At 37.3% G+C, this 17,996-nt stretch overlaps 1 protein-coding gene across 1 annotated transcript in view; it reads left to right on the top strand.

Moving 5' to 3' along the window:
* The first annotated feature begins 215 nt into the window (after window positions 1-215).
* The window catches only part of LOC140817885 (uncharacterized), a 57,604-nt gene continuing 39,823 nt past the window's right edge, over window positions 216-17,996 (top strand). The window contains exons 1-6 of the mRNA XM_073177680.1: window positions 216-825; window positions 868-980; window positions 2,671-2,818; window positions 3,386-3,633; window positions 3,832-3,963; window positions 4,101-4,158. Coding sequence (XP_073033781.1) covers window positions 216-825; window positions 868-980; window positions 2,671-2,818; window positions 3,386-3,633; window positions 3,832-3,963; window positions 4,101-4,158 — 1,309 coding nt within the window. The remainder of the gene's footprint in view (window positions 826-867; window positions 981-2,670; window positions 2,819-3,385; window positions 3,634-3,831; window positions 3,964-4,100; window positions 4,159-17,996) is intronic.

The following is a 17,996-nucleotide window of genomic DNA, read 5'->3' as shown; positions in this document are numbered from 1 at the left end:
AGGGGATGTCTCGTCTATTCGAGCAACAGTTACAGCAACACCAGTTGCAGCAGCAACAGTTACAGTTATAGCAGTTACAGCAGGCGCCTAGGCCACCACAAGATATCTATGATCAGTTTCGGAGGCTAGGGCCAAAAGAATTTTCTGGCACCACCGATCCATTTGATGCTGAGAGCTGGATTCGTTCACTTGAGGTACACTTCTGTTATCTAAATATGAGGAATGCTGACCGTGTGAGGTGTACCACTTATCTACTTATGGATGATGCTTCATTGTGGTGGGAAGGAGTCGAGCGTGGTGTTAACCTTGCTACTATCACTTGGCCTCAATTCAAAGAGATTTTCTATGAGAAATATTTCATTGCGGATGTTAAAGGTCGACCAAAGAGGGAGTTTATGAGCCTCCGTCATGGAGACTTGTCTGTTGCCGACTATGTAAAGAAATTTGATAGGGGTTGTAACTTTTTACCCCTTATTGCAAGAGAGCCTGCGGAGAAACTCAGATACTTCATGGATGGTCTACGTCCTACTCTGCGCAACAATGTTATGATGATGCACCCATTGGATTATGCTACTGCTACTACATGTGCATTCAAGTCTGAGCAAGCTATGAGGGATATTGAGTTTGAGATTCAGCGCAAGAGGCAACAACACCATAATAACAATCAGCCAAACAAGAAGCAATATACAAGTCCTTCTAGACCTCAAGGGCCCCAAAAGCCCCAAGGTCAAAACAAGAAACAAGGACAGCAAAGGCCACAAAATCTAGGAGCACCACAGCCTGCTGAGAGGAAACTATGCCAGGAGTGCAATCGCCCGCATCTTGGCAAGTGTGAATGGGGGACATACAAGTGTTTCTATTGAAAAGAGAATGGGCACAAAGCTGCTGATTGCCCGAAGAGGAAAGCACCTACTGTAGGACGAGCTTATGTAATGAATGCTGAAGAAGCGAAGGAGGAAGCAGACACTACGCTTATCACGGTTAACCTAGTCATTTAACATTTTTATATTGCTTATTATTGCATAAAATGTTAAATTGGATATTAGAATTGAATTGGGAAAAGGAGTTAACCAAGTAAAAATTAGGTTACATGCTCTACTTAGTTGGATTTAAGTTATGATTTTAGAAACCATAGAAAATGATATGAATTTTGTGCCTTATTTTATGTGAAGGATGAAATAATTCCAAATAAAAAATTTTAGAGCCAAAATTAAAGAAAATCATAACTAAGGGATTTCTAGGCTTTTCGATAATTTTGAGGACCAAAAGTGCAATTTTGAAAATATGAGGTCTAAATGTAATTTTCGATAATTAAGGGACCAAAAGCAATTACCGAACTCTTAAGGACCATGAATGAAATTTTCGAAAACTTCAGGGACTAAAATGAAAATTTGCGAAAATAGAAGGGCCAAATTGCAATTATCCGAATTTGGGACTAGAATGCAAAAAGTTCGAAAATGTAAGGGCTAAAATACAATTTTCATGAAATGCTTCAGTTCGACACTCAGTCTTCATACAACTTGGGAAAATTAATGATAGTAACTCCTTAAGTTCAACACGAAAACATTTAAAAGACATTTTTCGCTGCAGGGAGGATCATCATTCTAGGTATAGCTACCTATGCATTGCTAGATTCAGGAGCTACACATTCTTTCATATCAGAAACCTTCATCAAAAGACTGAGAATTACTCTTCATGATATGAGTTTGGGTTTCAAAGTTTCTATTCCATCCGGTGATCAAATGCTCATGTCTAAGATTGTTAAGAATCTGGAGCTTCGGTTATTCAAAGATGTTGTTCGGGCAGATCTTATCGTGCTTCCGATGCCCGAATTCGATATTATACTTCAGATGGATTGGCTACCAACTAATGGAGCTTTGATTGATTTTCGTTAGCGATCGGTATATATTAGGCCATCTAGTGGTAAATCTTTTGTCTTCGAGGCGACAAGAAACAAGCAAATGGCACACATTATCTCTTGTCTATGTGCGAGGAAGCTTATTAAGCGTGGATGTCAATATTTTCTGGCATGTGTCACTACTACACATGAATCCATCAGTCAGAAGTTAGAAGATGTTGATATTGTGCGAGATTTTCAGAGCGTCTTTCCCGAGGACGTTTCTGGCATTCCGCCTGACCATGAAGTAGAATTCTATATTGATCTAATGCCGTGTACAGTTCCTATATCAAAAGCACCTTATCGTCTAGCACCTGCCGAAATGAAAGAGCTAAAAAATCAAATCCAAGAATTGCTAGATAAGGGTTTCATTTGCCCTAGTTACTCTCCAAGGGGTGCTCCGGTGTTATTGGTGAAAAAGAAGGATAGCAGTATGAGTCTTTGTATTGATTATCGAGAGCTTAACAGAGTCGCTATCAAAAATACGTATCCAGTGCCAAGAATTGAAGATTTATTTGATTAGTTGCAAGGAGCATCGGTATTTTCTAAGATTGATCTGCGATCTGGATACCATCAATTGAAAGTAAAAGAGTCAGATGTGCACAAGACGGCTTTTCGCACGAGATATGGGCACTATGAGATTATGTTCATGCCCTTCGGTTGACCAATGCGCCAGCGATCTTCATGGATCTCATGAATCGCGTATTTCAGCCGTATCTAGATCAGTTCATTATAGTCTTCATTGATGACATATTGATCTATTCCAAGAGCAGAGAGAGCATAGTCGTCACTTGAGGACAGCACTGCAAGTACTGCAAGATAGAAAGCTTTATGCAAAATTCAGCAAGTGCGAGTTTTGGCTTGATAGAGTGGCATTTTTAGGCCGCATCATTTCTAGTGATGGTGTTGAAGTTGATCCAGGTAAAGTGGAAGCAGTGAAAGAATGGGAGTGTCACCGAGATTCGCAGTTTCCTGGGACTAGCTGGTTATTATCGTAAGTTTACACAGGGGTTCTCATCTATAGCGGTAACTATGACCGCCTTGACAAGGAAAAATGCTAAGTTTATTTGGGGACCTGAGTGTCAAGACAGTTTTGACAAGTTGAAGCAAGCCTTGATATCAGCACCAGTGGTATCTATGCCCTCGGGGCAAGGGGAGTATGTTCTTTATACCGACGCTTCTAAACTTGGTTTGGGCGCAGTTCTGATGCAAAACGTCCGAGGTATTGCCTATGCGTCGAGGCAGCTGAAAATTCACGAAAATATCTACCCTACTCATGATCTTGAGCTTGCAGCAGTAGTCTTTGCACTAAAAATTTGGAGACACTACCTTTATGGGGAGAAGTGCAAGATATTCACCGACCATAAAAGTTTGAAATACTTCTTCACCCAAAGGAGTTGAATATGAGACATCGCAGATGGCTTGAGTTAGTGAAGGATTATGACTGTGACATTAGCTACCATCCGGGGAGTGCTAACGTCGTGGCAGACGCTTTGAGTAGAAAAGCCGCGGTTATCACTCATCTATCACTTCAAAGACCCTTGCAATCCGAGATACAGCGGTTTGAGCTTACAGTGTATGCTAGGGGTGAGGCCCTTAATCTTGCCACATTATCAGTACAGTCAACTTTGAGAGACAGAATTCGTGATGGACACTCTACTAATGAGCAGTTACAAAAGTGGAGAGCTAGAGATGAAGCCAAGGGCCGGAATCTATATTCAGTTGTGGATGGTTTAGTTCGTTATCGAGACCGTCTATGGGTCCCTAGCGACGATTCTTTGAGAATCCTTATTATGAAGGAGGCCTATGACACACCTTACTCCATCCATCCGGGGAGTACAAAGATGTACCAGAATTTGCAGTTGTTATATTGGTGGCCAGGCATGAAGAGGGATATTTTGAGATTTGTATCTGAGTGTTTGACTTGCCAGCAGGTTAAAGCTGAGCATCAAAGACCAACGGGGAAATTGAAGCCACTACCTATTCCCCAGTGGAAATGGGAAAATATCATTATGGACTTTGTTGTGGGATTGCCAAAGACTGTTAAGGGATTGAATGCCATTAGGGTGATAGTTGATCGTCTTACGAAATCAGTGCATTTTCTACCTATTAAGACGACATTCACCATGATTCAGTATGCAGAGTTGTATGTTCGAGAAATATTTCGTCTGCATGGGATACCAGTGTCTATTGTTTCTGACAGAGATCCGAGGTTCACGTCATCTTTTTGGAAAAGTCTACATCCAGTGATGGGGACCAAGGTATTGTTCAATACAACATTCCATCCTCAGACCGATGGTCAGTCAGAAAGTGTTATACAGATTTTGGAGGATCTACTGCGAGCATGTGTTATTGATTTCCAAGGCAGTTGGGAGCCAAAGTTACATCTAGTGGAGTTCACTTACAATAACAGTTTCCAACCATAAATCGGAATGGCTCTTTTTGAGGCACTTTATGGAAGGAAGTGTAGATCTCCTATTCATTGGGACGAGGTTGGGGAAAGAATAGATATTGGTCCGGATGTGATTGAAGAGACTGTCGCGCCTGTAGTCAAAATTCGTGAGAGAATGAAGACTGCACAAAGCCGACAAAAGAGTTATGCGGACAAAAGACGAAGGGACTTAAAGTTTGCAGTGAGCGACCATGTATTTGTGAAAATAGCACCTATGAAGGGTGTTATGCGTTTTGGCAAGAAAGGCAAGCTTAGTCCAAGATTTATAGGTCCGTTTGATATTTTGGAGAGGATTGGGACACTAGCTTATAGAGTGGCATTGCCACCAGTGCTTGCAGGAGTTCACAATGTGTTCCACATTTCAATGCTGCGGAAGTACATGTCGAATCCGTCATATGTGCTTAATTACGAACCTCTTCAATTAACTCTAAATATGACATATGAAGAACGACCTGTCCAGATCTTAGCAAGGCAAGAAAGAAGATTGCGAAACAAAGTCATTCCAATGGTCAAGGTCAAGTGGATGAATCACTCGGAAGAGAAAGCTACTTGGGAAACCAAGAGGGACTTGAAGGGTCGCTGTCCAGATTTATTCGGTAAGTTCTAATTTCAAGGACGAAATTTTATTTAAAGGGGGGAGGAATTGTAAGGTCCAAAAATATGACGACGTAATCCAACTGCAAGCAAATCTATGAAATATGAAAAATAAGCAATTAATTGATTTTAATTGCAAATTGATTATGTGACATACATATTTTTATGTTAAATAGGATTTTATTATCATCATGCATAAAATTGTATTTTTAAGGAATATTCAAGTTGCGATCGAGGAACGGAGACCGAGGGATGAAAACGTAAAATGTTTTTATTAAATAATTATTTTTAATTATTTAAAATATGGTTGATGGTTTTTCATATTTTTGAAAATAAGGGGTTTTAAGGTGATTTTAAACATCCAGTGTCTTGACATATCCGTCAAAGGCTTTGGCACCTCAGCCAATCACTATTCTGTGACAATGTGCCATGGGCCAGTGACGATTCCATCACCATCTGGCCCTTCTGTCACAAGACAAAACGTCTAATACATGCTTTCTATGTATCAATAGAACAAGCATACCAATCCAAATCAATTCACATAATAACAATAAGTATGTGGTTTAGGGAAACTCAAGTATATCACACTCGAGTCATTCTCCCAGTTCGACATTGACTTATACCTTTCTTTTGTAAATCTGATTTTGTCGAAGTCTTGGATTCAATGCCTGTCAGTACTCAATCGGGCAATGACAATATCGAGGGTATCGTATCCATATATTATTCATATATGGTGTTCTTGACATAATAGACATCGTACAATCGAAATCGGATTGAAGAACGGATACCGTATAAAATTTTTATGATTTTCTAAGTTGATTTGATTGAGTTGTGATATCAGATGTGTATCGTTTTATCTGTATACCCATGCTAGTTGCATAGATAAAGCCCTTGAATATACAAATAGTAGAAAGAATATGAGATGCTCATATGATGAGTATCATGAAACTCATATTTGGAATACTGTATATTCTAAACCGTTCCTAGTCGATTCAGCCGCCACTAAGAAGGATAAAGGCCGCTCGAGTTAGAGACTAGTATCTGCGATGTGAGTACCATGTTTCATTGGTAGGGGACATTGTGATGTCCGAACATGCAGATAGGTGCTCCTTGTAGAGTGCACTGAACAACCCTCCATAAAAGGACTTTCCAAGTGGTTCTCACTTATCGAGTGGAAAAGTCCTGGTTTATGGTTGTACAGAATTAGTCCTTATGACCCGGGACAACATTGAGACTCTATGTGCAAGAATTACACTTTGACTTGTTTACCGACTCTCATGGGGTCATCAGGTGGCAAGGTTGGGTGTTCTGTCGAAACACATAGGAGTCGATGCATTGTAGTCGGGGATTCACCGCTTACCTTCGGGTATGGATATCCTATGTGTTATCATGTGTATGTAGGTTGAAATCTCTGATCAGAGTATGGTGGTAATTATGAAAGGGTTTCATAGATTACACCATCGATGCAACTACGACATGACACATAGTATCGATTCATTGACAACTCTCGATAAACCAATAGTTGTCGAATCGGTCGGGATATATGAGTTGAAGGGACCGTACTGTACGCTAACCATAATTGAATGGTTCTTGCAGGCACTATCATGTGATACCTAGGGAATCACGTAAGCGATGCTGCTAGGCGTTTAACGTGATTGGTTGGGTACTATCAGACTTGAGTTCTGACGTTCTTACTATCAAGGAGTTGATAAGTAAGAATGGAGCAATTGGGGTATGCTCGAATAAGGACATGTTTAGTCCGAATCACATAGAGATGTGAACCCACGGCTAGTTGTATCAATGAACCATTGAGGGCCACACAAGTACTTGCTTAGTAAATCCCGATGAGAAGTAAAATAGTTCAATGTGTTGAACGGCTTATAAATTTGTTTATAAGCGTTAAGAAAAATAGAAGTTTGACTTCTAAGAGAGAAATATAAATTTTAATTTATGGAAGTGTTCCTAAGATTAAAATTTGGCCAAGTAAATAATGTAGTTGAAAATTGTGATTTTCATAAACATTATTGGGGACTAAATTAAATTAATTCAAGTGTTGAATTAATTAAACACTAGTGGACCTAGTAGAGTCCAAATAATTAAATATAATTCAAGTGTTGAATTAATAATATTGAGTCTAGTAGAGCTCAATTAAAATAATTATTTAACTAGTGGGACTTGAATAAATTCAAGTAGTATTTAATTAATCTCAAATGTGTTTGAGATAATTAAAATTTAGTCCATGATTTTTAATGTGTTAAAAACCATATTATATATGCATGACATGCTAGGGTTTGCATGCTTGGGAGGTGAAGAGGTGTGGAATACTTTTTTATTAAAAAATTCAAAAGCATGCAACTTTTGTCTCCCAACTTTTCCCACACCCAAGTCTAGACTTCACTCCCTCATTCCCTCCTCCTCTTGGCCAAAACTTCTTCCCTCTTCTCTCTCAAATTTTTCTTCATTGTGTTCTTCAATTTGTTGAGAACAAAATTTCTCTTTGAAAAATCCTTGAGTTTTTCTAGTGCAAAACTTGAGGGGATTTACATAGCTAAGTGGTGGGCCTAATTCTTGAAGAGGAAAAGGTGAGCTTGTAGACTTGTCTTCCATTTGAAGAGCTTTGTTGTTCACAACAAAGTTGGTGCCATCATCAACTTCTTGAAGTTGATAGGTAATGAAATTTCTAACACCCTATGTATGTTTTAGTTTTTTGCAAATATTACACAAAACATTTGAGGGGGCCGAAAATTTTTGAGCTATAAAATTTAATTTTTGACTTCCGTTGCGTTTCCGGCCTCCGTAACCGGTCCGCTTTCAAGTGGTATCAGAGCTATGGTTACGGTTTTTGTGTAATATTTGCATAATATTATGTTGAGATCAATTTCTAACCGTTTGAGATTTGTTGGTGCAACAAAATGCAAGGACCGAAATATTTTGAAAAACAAAAAAAAAAAATGTTTTTCGGGGCTGCCCGAAGGGGCTGCCCGAAAATTTCGGGCAGCCGAGGGGCAGCCCAAGGGGCTGCCCGAAATGCTTCATTTTTAAAATAAAAAAAAAATTTTGTGTTGCCGGAATCCGGCGACGGAACTCCGGCGACGGTGATGACGGCTAGGGTTTCCAAAAGTGTTTTGGACAATCTTAGTGTCATGGACCTTGAGATGTTGGGCCATTGGATGGACAACATAATTTGTGAAATTTAAATGGGCCAAAATATTTTTGGTGAAAAATGGTTTTTGGGCCCTTAAGTTTAAATTTACAATTGTTGCACATATTTTCTCATAAAATAAATAATTGAAGTAGGACTTTAATTATTTATAGTAAATTGTGATTTACAAGAAATTCGATTATAAATAAATTAATTTGAAAGTAGACAAAGGAGTTTGTATACTTTGTTGATTTAATTTATAATTGTGGCGGTTAGTGATTGGATCAAGATATATAATATTGGATCAATTAATTATAGTGATAATTAATTGATGGTGTATAATATGTGATATTATGCATGAAGGATGATCAAAAGCCCAAGCCCAATTTGCTAGGTGTATGCTAGGATATTTGTGTTGTATGATTGTAATAATTATCAATTTATAAAGTGGGCTTGGTTTATGGTCCGTTCCCACCCCCATGAGATGTATCCCTATGTGCCATGGATATTTAAATGTAAATATTAGAATAGTGGAAGATCAAGATTGGAAGATGGTGGCCTTGGTGATTATGAAGATCGAAGACATGTAATATTGGATGCTAATGTAATAATTTAGTTGCATTGCATCCCTGCATTTACCCTAGGATTAGACCTAGGCCCGTGTTTGGCTCACACGGGCCATTAGTATTGGGGCAATTGATCATCCTTGTACTGTTTTCTATTATAATATATGCATGATATGTTATAAATAATGAGTATGTGCGTTATTATTATGATAATAACAAAGTTGCATGAATCCGGCAAACATACGATCAAACATGGCGAGCTTTTAAAATAAAATTAATGATGAGACCTTTCAAAAATTAAAAACCCTCATTTTGAATAAGATTCAAAATTAATATCAAGTCCGAAAAAGGGAATTATAAATTTGTTTATAATTTCCTTGTCTTCCATCGACAATGGGTGCATGATGAACGCTACCCGTACTCGGGGCTCGGCTCATATTATTGAGGGGGCCCTGGGTGCCGGAAAGCTGTGACATCCATTGACATTGTGATGTGAACTACGTGGAACTCCCATGATTTCGGCTCATATTATTGAGGGAACTCATGGCGACCGTCCGTTAAGGTTCAACATCGATGGGTTAGGCTTGACACGTAAAGATGAACGACGTCATATGACTGGGTCCTAATCAAACGTGAGACAAAAGTTTACGTAGAGGGTTGCATTGTGATGCAATTGGAAACTACCTTTTAGGAATTGTGATTGGCTGATATTATTCGGGATCACAATTCGCTAATTGGACCTTACGTACCTACTGAGGAAAGGAGTTTCCCGTTTTCACTAGAGGGTAGTGAAAGATGTCAAAACAGTGGGAGCAAATATTTATGAAGTAAAAGTCCAAACTTCATATCTTACTAAATATTTAAAATAGTCATCAACATTTATCTGTTTTTACTTTTTAGTACAAATCGACAATGTCTTCGATGCGCAATTCGATATCTGTAATACTCGACAAACACATATTAACTGGACCTAATTACCTCACTTGGCTAAGAAATTTGAAAATAGTCTTGAATTCGGAAAGGGTAACATATACACTGACTCAGTCGCCCCCTGTTGAGGCTCCGACTGACTGCACTCCTGAGGAATTGCAGGCTTACAAGGAATGGTGTGACCATGACTTGATAACCAGGTGTTATATGCTGACTTCTATGAATGATGAGCTGCAGAGGCGTTTTGAGGGTGCAAAGAATGCTGCTGACATACATTTGCACCTCAAAGAGCTCTTTGGAGAGCAAACGCGTCCTCTTAGGCATGCTACCGTCAAGGAGCTGATCACTTTGCGTATGCGAGATGGGACCTCGGTCCATGAGCATGGCCTAAAGGTGATCGGGCTCGTGGACAAGCTCGTTGGCATGGATCTGATCTTACCTTCGGAGTTGACCACCGACGTGTTGCTGTTATCGCTGCCTAGCTCATTTGATCCTTTTGTGGTGAATTTCAACATGAACAAGATGGAACCGACCCTTGAGGAGTTGGTGAACATGCTTGTTACGTTTGAATCCACCATCAAGAAAGAGAAGTTGGTTCTTTATGTGGGTTCTTCATCTGGTACGAAGATTGATCCACATGGGAAGGGAAAGAAGAGTTCTTTCCAACGTCCCAAAAGGAACGTGCCCTTGTTGAGGCAATCTCCGAATCTTGTTGAGACAGCCAGACCAGTTAAGGCTGACAAGACTGGTGATGTTTGTCATCACTGCAAGAAGCCTGGAAATTGGAAGCGAAATTGCAAGGAATATCTGGCCCAGAAGTGTTCTGGAAACGGTATGTTCTAAATTTAAGTAAACATTTCAATTAACTCTACTTCTTGGGTATTAGATACCGGTTGTGACTCACATCTCTGTAATGGGTTACAGGTGATGGGAAGAAGTAGGAAGCTTAAGGAAGGTGTGACCTTCTTGAGGATGGGCAATGGAGCAAGAGTTGCTACCAAGGCTATTAAGGATGTTTACTTATTGTTGAACAATGACTTTAAGTTAATTTTAAGAGATGTTTTGTTTGTACCTGTTTGGTGTAAAACATTGTTTCCATTTCTATTGTGATAAAAATGGATATTCTTGTTTATTTAGCAAAGGTTTTTGCAACATTTACAAGAATGAATGTTTAATTGGTACTTGAGAACTTGAAAACGATCTCTATAACTTAAAGTTAAAAGATATTCCATTAAATGTCCATTCAAAGGCAGACACCATATGAGATATGGATGGGTAAGCCTCCCAAATATTCTCATCTTAGAATATGGGGAGCCCTGCTTATGTGAAGCAGGTAGTGGGAGATAAATTGGATTGTTGATCCATTTTATGTTACTTTGTGGGATATCCAAGGAATTAAGTTGGATATTATTTCTATCATCCCCAAGAAACAAAGGTGTTTGTTTCTGGGAATGCGACCTTTTTGGAAAGGGAATTTCTATTGGATAGAAAATGGGAGATGATAGAACTCGAAGAGGTTCGAGAGACACCCACAATTGAAGAACCCACACCCGAAGAGCCAAGAGAGGAGATACAAGCTCCTAGAAGAACCGAGAGAGTCTCGAGACCACCTATGAGGTATGGTCTGCTTCTTGAAGAGGGCCATGATGAGCCTAATCTTGGATGTGATCCAAGGACCTTCAAAGAAGCGTTATCTGATGCCAATTCATCCAAGTGACTTGAAGCAATGGAATCTGAGTTGAATTCCATGCATTCGAACCAAGTGTAGGATCTTGTGGATCCACCTGTGGGAACTGTTCCCACAGGGACTTGGGGAGGATGGGAAGGTGTTGACCTTCAAGACGCGATTGGTGGCAAAAAGATATACTCAAAGACAAGGAGTTGACTTTGAGGAAACCTTTTCCCCAGTCGCAATGTTCAAGTCCATAAGGATTTTGCTAGCCATAGCTGCATGGTATGACTATGAGATATGGCAGATGGATGTTAAGACAGCCTTCCTTAATGGGGATATTAAGGAAGAAATTTACATGTCTCAACCTGAGGGTTTCACATCTATCGGAAGTGAGCATATGGTATGCAAACTTCAAAGATCTATTTATGGTCTTAAGCAGGCATCGAGGAGTTGGAACCTCAGATTCGATAGTACAATCAAAGAGTTTGGTTTTACTAAGAATCCTGAGGAACCCTGTGTGTATAAGAAGGTCAGTGGGAGTGCTGTGACATTCCTTGTTCTTTATGTTGATGACATTCTACTCATTGGGAATGATGTAGGAATGTTGCAATCAACAAAGATATGGTTAGCAAGTAAGTTCTCAATGCAGGACTTGGGTGAAGCATCTTTTGTATTGGGAATACAGATCTATAGAGATAGATCAAGAAGATTGCTTCGTCTCACCCAGTCCACATACATTGATACCATCGTGAAGCGGTTCTCGATGGATGAGTCCATGAGAAGACATCTACCAATGTGTCATGGCGTGTCCCTATCCAAGTCTGTCTCCCAAGACTGATGCAGAGATAGTGGCGATGACACGCATTCCGTATGCTTCGGCAATTGGTAGCATCATGTATGGGATGATATCTACACGTCTTGACGTGGCTTTCGCACTAAGTGTAGTGAGTAGATATCAATCGAACCCTGGTCTTTCACACTGGAAAGCTGTGAAAGACATCCTCAAGTAGTTGAGAAGGACCAATAAATTGTTCTTGGTCTATGGGGTGGAGAACTAAAATTGGAAGGCTATACCGACTCTAGCTTCCAAAGCGATATCGATGACTCGAAGTCAACCTCTGGTTTTGTATTCATGCTCTATGGTGCTGCTGTCTCTTGGAAGAGTTCCAAGCGAGACAATATTACGGATTCCAGCACAGAGGCCGAATACATTGCTGCATCAGATGCAGCAAGGGAGGCTGTTTGGATAAGGAATTTCGTCCAAGAGTTGGGCGTCATTCCTAATGGAGTTGCTCCTGTCCCGGTGTTGTGTGACAACACGGGAGCTTTAACTCAAGCAAAGGAGCCAAGGTCTCATCAGAAATCCAAACTAGTATTGAGAAAGTACCACATCCTCGGAGAGATTGTGGAAAGAGGAGAAATGTCTTTGACAAAGTCGGCTCCGTCGATAATGTTGTTGATCCACTAGCTAAGCCTTTACCTGGACCATTATTCGACAAGCATCGCGAATCAATGGGATTAAAGCATATGGGTAGTTGGCTCTAGTGCAAGTGGGAGATTGTTAGAGTAGGTGCCCGTCGAGCCAAGTGTTGGCCGAGTGTTCGCAATGAAACTCTATGTATAAGCAATCTTTATTTTAATAATATTTGAAATTATTATTATGGCACATCTTTATCTGTATACCCATGCTAGTTGCATAGATAAAGCCCTTGAATATACAAATAGTAGAAAGAATATGAGATGCTCATATGATGAGTATCATGAAACTCATATTTGGAATACTGTATATTCTAAACCGTTCCTAGTCGATTCAGCCGCCACTAAGAAGGATAAAGGCCGCTCGAGTTAGAGACTAGTATCTGCGATGTGAGTACCATGTTTCATTGGTAGGGGACATTGTGATGTCCGAACATGCAGATAGGTGCTCCTTGTAGAGTGCACTGAACAACCCTCCATAAAAGGACTTTCCAAGTGGTTCTCACTTATCGAGTGGAAAAGTCCTGGTTTATGGTTGTACAGAATTAGTCCTTATGACCCGGGACAACATTGAGACTCTATGTGCAAGAATTACACTTTGACTTGTTTACCGACTCTCATGGGGTCATCAGGTGGCAAGGTTGGGTGTTCTGTCGAAACACATAGGAGTCGATGCATTGTAGTCGGGGATTCACCGCTTACCTTCGGGTATGGATATCCTATGTGTTATCATGTGTATGTAGGTTGAAATCTCTGATCAGAGTATGGTGGTAATTATGAAAGGGTTTCATAGATTACACCATCGATGCAACTACGACATGACACATAGTATCGATTCATTGACAACTCTCGATAAACCAATAGTTGTCGAATCGGTCGGGATATATGAGTTGAAGGGACCGTACTGTACGCTAACCATAATTGAATGGTTCTTGCAGGCACTATCATGTGATACCTAGGGAATCACGTAAGCGATGCTGCTAGGCGTTTAACGTGATTGGTTGGGTACTATCAGACTTGAGTTCTGACGTTCTTACTATCAAGGAGTTGATAAGTAAGAATGGAGCAATTGGGGTATGCTCGAATAAGGACATGTTTAGTCCGAATCACATAGAGATGTGAACCCACGGCTAGTTGTATCAATGAACCATTGAGGGCCACACAAGTACTTGCTTAGTAAATCCCGATGAGAAGTAAAATAGTTCAATGTGTTGAACGGCTTATAAATTTGTTTATAAGCGTTAAGAAAAATAGAAGTTTGACTTCTAAGAGAGAAATATAAATTTTAATTTATGGAAGTGTTCCTAAGATTAAAATTTGGCCAAGTAAATAATGTAGTTGAAAATTGTGATTTTCATAAACATTATTGGGGACTAAATTAAATTAATTCAAGTGTTGAATTAATTAAACACTAGTGGACCTAGTAGAGTCCAAATAATTAAATATAATTCAAGTGTTGAATTAATAATATTGAGTCTAGTAGAGCTCAATTAAAATAATTATTTAACTAGTGGGACTTGAATAAATTCAAGTAGTATTTAATTAATCTCAAATGTGTTTGAGATAATTAAAATTTAGTCCATGATTTTTAATGTGTTAAAAACCATATTATATATGCATGACATGCTAGGGTTTGCATGCTTGGGAGGTGAAGAGGTGTGGAATACTTTTTTATTAAAAAATTCAAAAGCATGCAACTTTTGTCTCCCAACTTTTCCCACACCCAAGTCTAGACTTCACTCCCTCATTCCCTCCTCCTCTTGGCCGAAACTTCTTCCCTCTTCTCTCTCAAATTTTTCTTCATTGTGTTCTTCAATTTGTTGAGAACAAAATTTCTCTTTGAAAAATCCTTGAGTTTTTCTAGTGCAAAACTTGAGGGGATTTACATAGCTAAGTGGTGGGCCTAATTCTTGAAGAGGAAAAGGTGAGCTTGTAGACTTGTCTTCCATTTGAAGAGCTTTGTTGTTCACAACAAAGTTGGTGCCATCATCAACTTCTTGAAGTTGATAGGTAATGAAATTTCTAACACCCTACGTATGTTTTAGTTTTTTGCAAATATTACACAAAACATTTGAGGGGGCCGAAAATTTTTGAGCTATAAAATTTAATTTTTGACTTCCGTTGCGTTTCCGGCCTCCGTAACCGGTCCGCTTTACGGTTCCCACTTTATTGTGCTATATATATATTTGTAAACACTAAATCAAGGTTCCCACTTTAAATGGTTGGTAAAACCAAACTAACATTTAAATGGTACAATGAAATTAATATTGTGATATATTTATATATAGTAAATCAAGGTTCCCACTTTAAATGGTTGGTAAAACCAAACAAACATTTAAATTGTTCCAAGTAATTTAATATTATAATATATTCATATATATTAAATCAAGGCATCCACTTTAAATGGTTGATAATACCAAACTAACATTTAAATGGTTCCAAGAATTTAGTGTAACATATAGCAACAATAAATCAAAACTCCCACTTTTAAGTAGGATATAAAAATGCTTAAAGAAATAAATATAACATAAACAATAAATAATGATTAAATAATATAAACATAAATTCTTACCTTTCAGTAACCTTATTACCATGCCAAGAGTTTCACATTTTCATCTCAACTTTAGGAAGTTAGCTATTCATAATTCAAAGTGTAAAACTTTGATATGAAATTAACATGCTAATTATATTTAAATGAAGAAATAAAAGAAAAATATAGAGAGAAATATTATGAACTCAAAGGTTTGTTCATAGAATGAGGGATATCTCAATACATTACAATGCACCCCTATTTATAACCAATTTTGGGGAGACAACCACAAATAAAATATTATTTTTTTTACACATAAGTCTTCATTGGTGTCCCAGATATTATATTATATTACACATCACTTTTTAAAATCTTCTTCTCCGAATTTGCTTTTTCACATAAAAAAAACATGTGGATAATTGAGTTGTCTAGTTGTGGTATTTTTTTCAGACCATTTGACCAAGTAATTTGAGAGATATGGTCAAAATACTAGAGCATGGTAAAACTGTCACTCCTTTGATAACTTTATTTGTTGCTTAATTTGATCCCAATTGTGAGAGAATTTTTATCTCATGCTTGCCACTAATATTGTAGATATTAACATCAACTTTCTACAGGTTCAAGAATCATCTTAATCTCATTTGCAACGCCAAGTTTATTCTTGTTTTATCGAACCTGTAAAAAATAGTAAAAACTTATAATTACACAACAACTTATATTTTATACAATTTATTATAAAACATATAATATTTAAACATTTAATAAAACAGAAACTATAGATTTATATTATAAAACATTTAATTAATGTAAATTTTTTATGTTTATCACACCTCTCAACCAGCTTATTACTAGTCCCTAGCAATTTAAGCGGTAATAGCAATACAAAACATATTGATTAATTTAAATAGAAATGTAATCAAAACTATCTAAATGTTTAAATTAAATTTGAAAACTGTCAAAGTTATATCAAGATCATCATAATTATAATTTATGAAATAATTTGAGATTATTAATTTAAAAGCTTATTTCAGGTAGTTAAATGTACACGGCCTACAGAAATTCCTAGTAAGAGTCTCAACTCTATATCCTCACAGGTTAATAAATGTTTCAATTTATGACAACGATTTCTCTCATGGAGTTGAAATACAGATAAATGCTCAGAAAAATGGTTTACAGAATGCAGAGAGACAAACGAGCCAAACTAATCAAAAGATAGAAAATCCATTGATTCAAAATCTAGTTGTTCTTATTATATATTTTTTCCTGATATATATATTATTTTTTCATAACATCATAGAATGAGACTAAGTTTATGCTTCTTGACCACATATTTATTTAATTTGTACAATAAATTTCTCTCTCTCTTTTTTTTTTATGAGAGATATATGGGTCATAGCATATAACTTAAAAATTACATAGATCTTCAATATCTTTCTTTTTGTATTTTTCTCTTTTTTTTCTTTTTTTTCAGAAAATATCATTTTTTTTTCAAAATAAGAAATCAAGATCTAAACAATATATAGTCTCTCTCATGATCAATAAAGGCTCGAAAGCTGTTTTCTCAGTCCTCTCCACTCACTCAAAAAATATGTGTGAGTTTAAAATTTTAGGCACTCTTATAAGGTATATCTTGGGCCATATACTTTAATACCTGATTTTATCACAATTGTTAATCACTCAAAAAGATTTCATAAATCATATTTTTATATTGATCAGAATATTAAAATTGACTTTTTTTTTCAAATAAAAATTTAAACATTCTTAAGTAGATTAATGCATGTTCTAATTTAAATCTTTCAAACATGTAATGTATAAATTTTTGCAAAAATTACTAAGATACAAACAATAAACATGATCTTATTTTAAAATAATATATATTTTTTATAAAAAATTTTTAATTTTTTTTTATAAGTTTGTTCTCCCCCCAAGCAGAATATGACATTATCCCTAATATCAAAATAACTATTAATAAAGAGTATATAATGAAAGAGATATCACCTAGAATTTTATTGAAGATAACAAACTGAAACAAACGCAAACCAATCCACGACTTTTGAATCAATGATCCAACTTCCTAATCTTACTGCTTGATTGCGACCAATTGATCTTTGTTATCATCGGATCAGGCTTATGAACAAAAGCTTCTAAATCATCAATTAGTTGGTCGGCAGTCGAAGCACAGATGAGCATCTGTCGTGAATTTTCTGAAATGAAATTCTGTTCCACAGCTTTATCAAGAAATGTCAACAAAATGTCATAATAATTATTGATATTCAACAATCCCACAGGTTATTATGGATATTAAGTTGTGCCAAGAAACAGTGTGAAAAATTTCTTCTAATGTACCAAAACCACCTGGTAGTGCGATAAAAGCATCAGAATTTTCAATCATTTGAGTGGTTCTTTCATAGATAGAAAAAACTTTTAATTCCTCCCAAATCGTAACACTTGTAATATTTCCTTCAGCTAAAGCTGTTGGAATAATACCCAAAACCTGACTACCTCCAAGATGAGCAGATGTTGAAACAGATCTCATTAACCCAATATTACCTCCCCCATATACCAAGTGAATTTTTCTATCAACCAATATCTTTCCAAAATTATTCGTTGCTTCTACAAACACTTCATTTTTTCCAGGACTCGACCCACAAAATACACAAATATTTTTCAATTTTTGTGTAGAGGATCCAGCCATGTTTTTACTTTCTTTTTTTGTCTGCAAATAGAGAGAAAGATG

The sequence above is a fragment of the Primulina eburnea genome, chromosome 17 (genome assembly GCF_022965805.1).
Source record: "Primulina eburnea isolate SZY01 chromosome 17, ASM2296580v1, whole genome shotgun sequence".
Classification (NCBI taxonomy): domain Eukaryota; kingdom Viridiplantae; phylum Streptophyta; class Magnoliopsida; order Lamiales; family Gesneriaceae; genus Primulina; species Primulina eburnea.
Note: the sequence above shows the minus strand (reverse complement) of the source record. Positions and strands in the feature narration are given on the sequence as shown.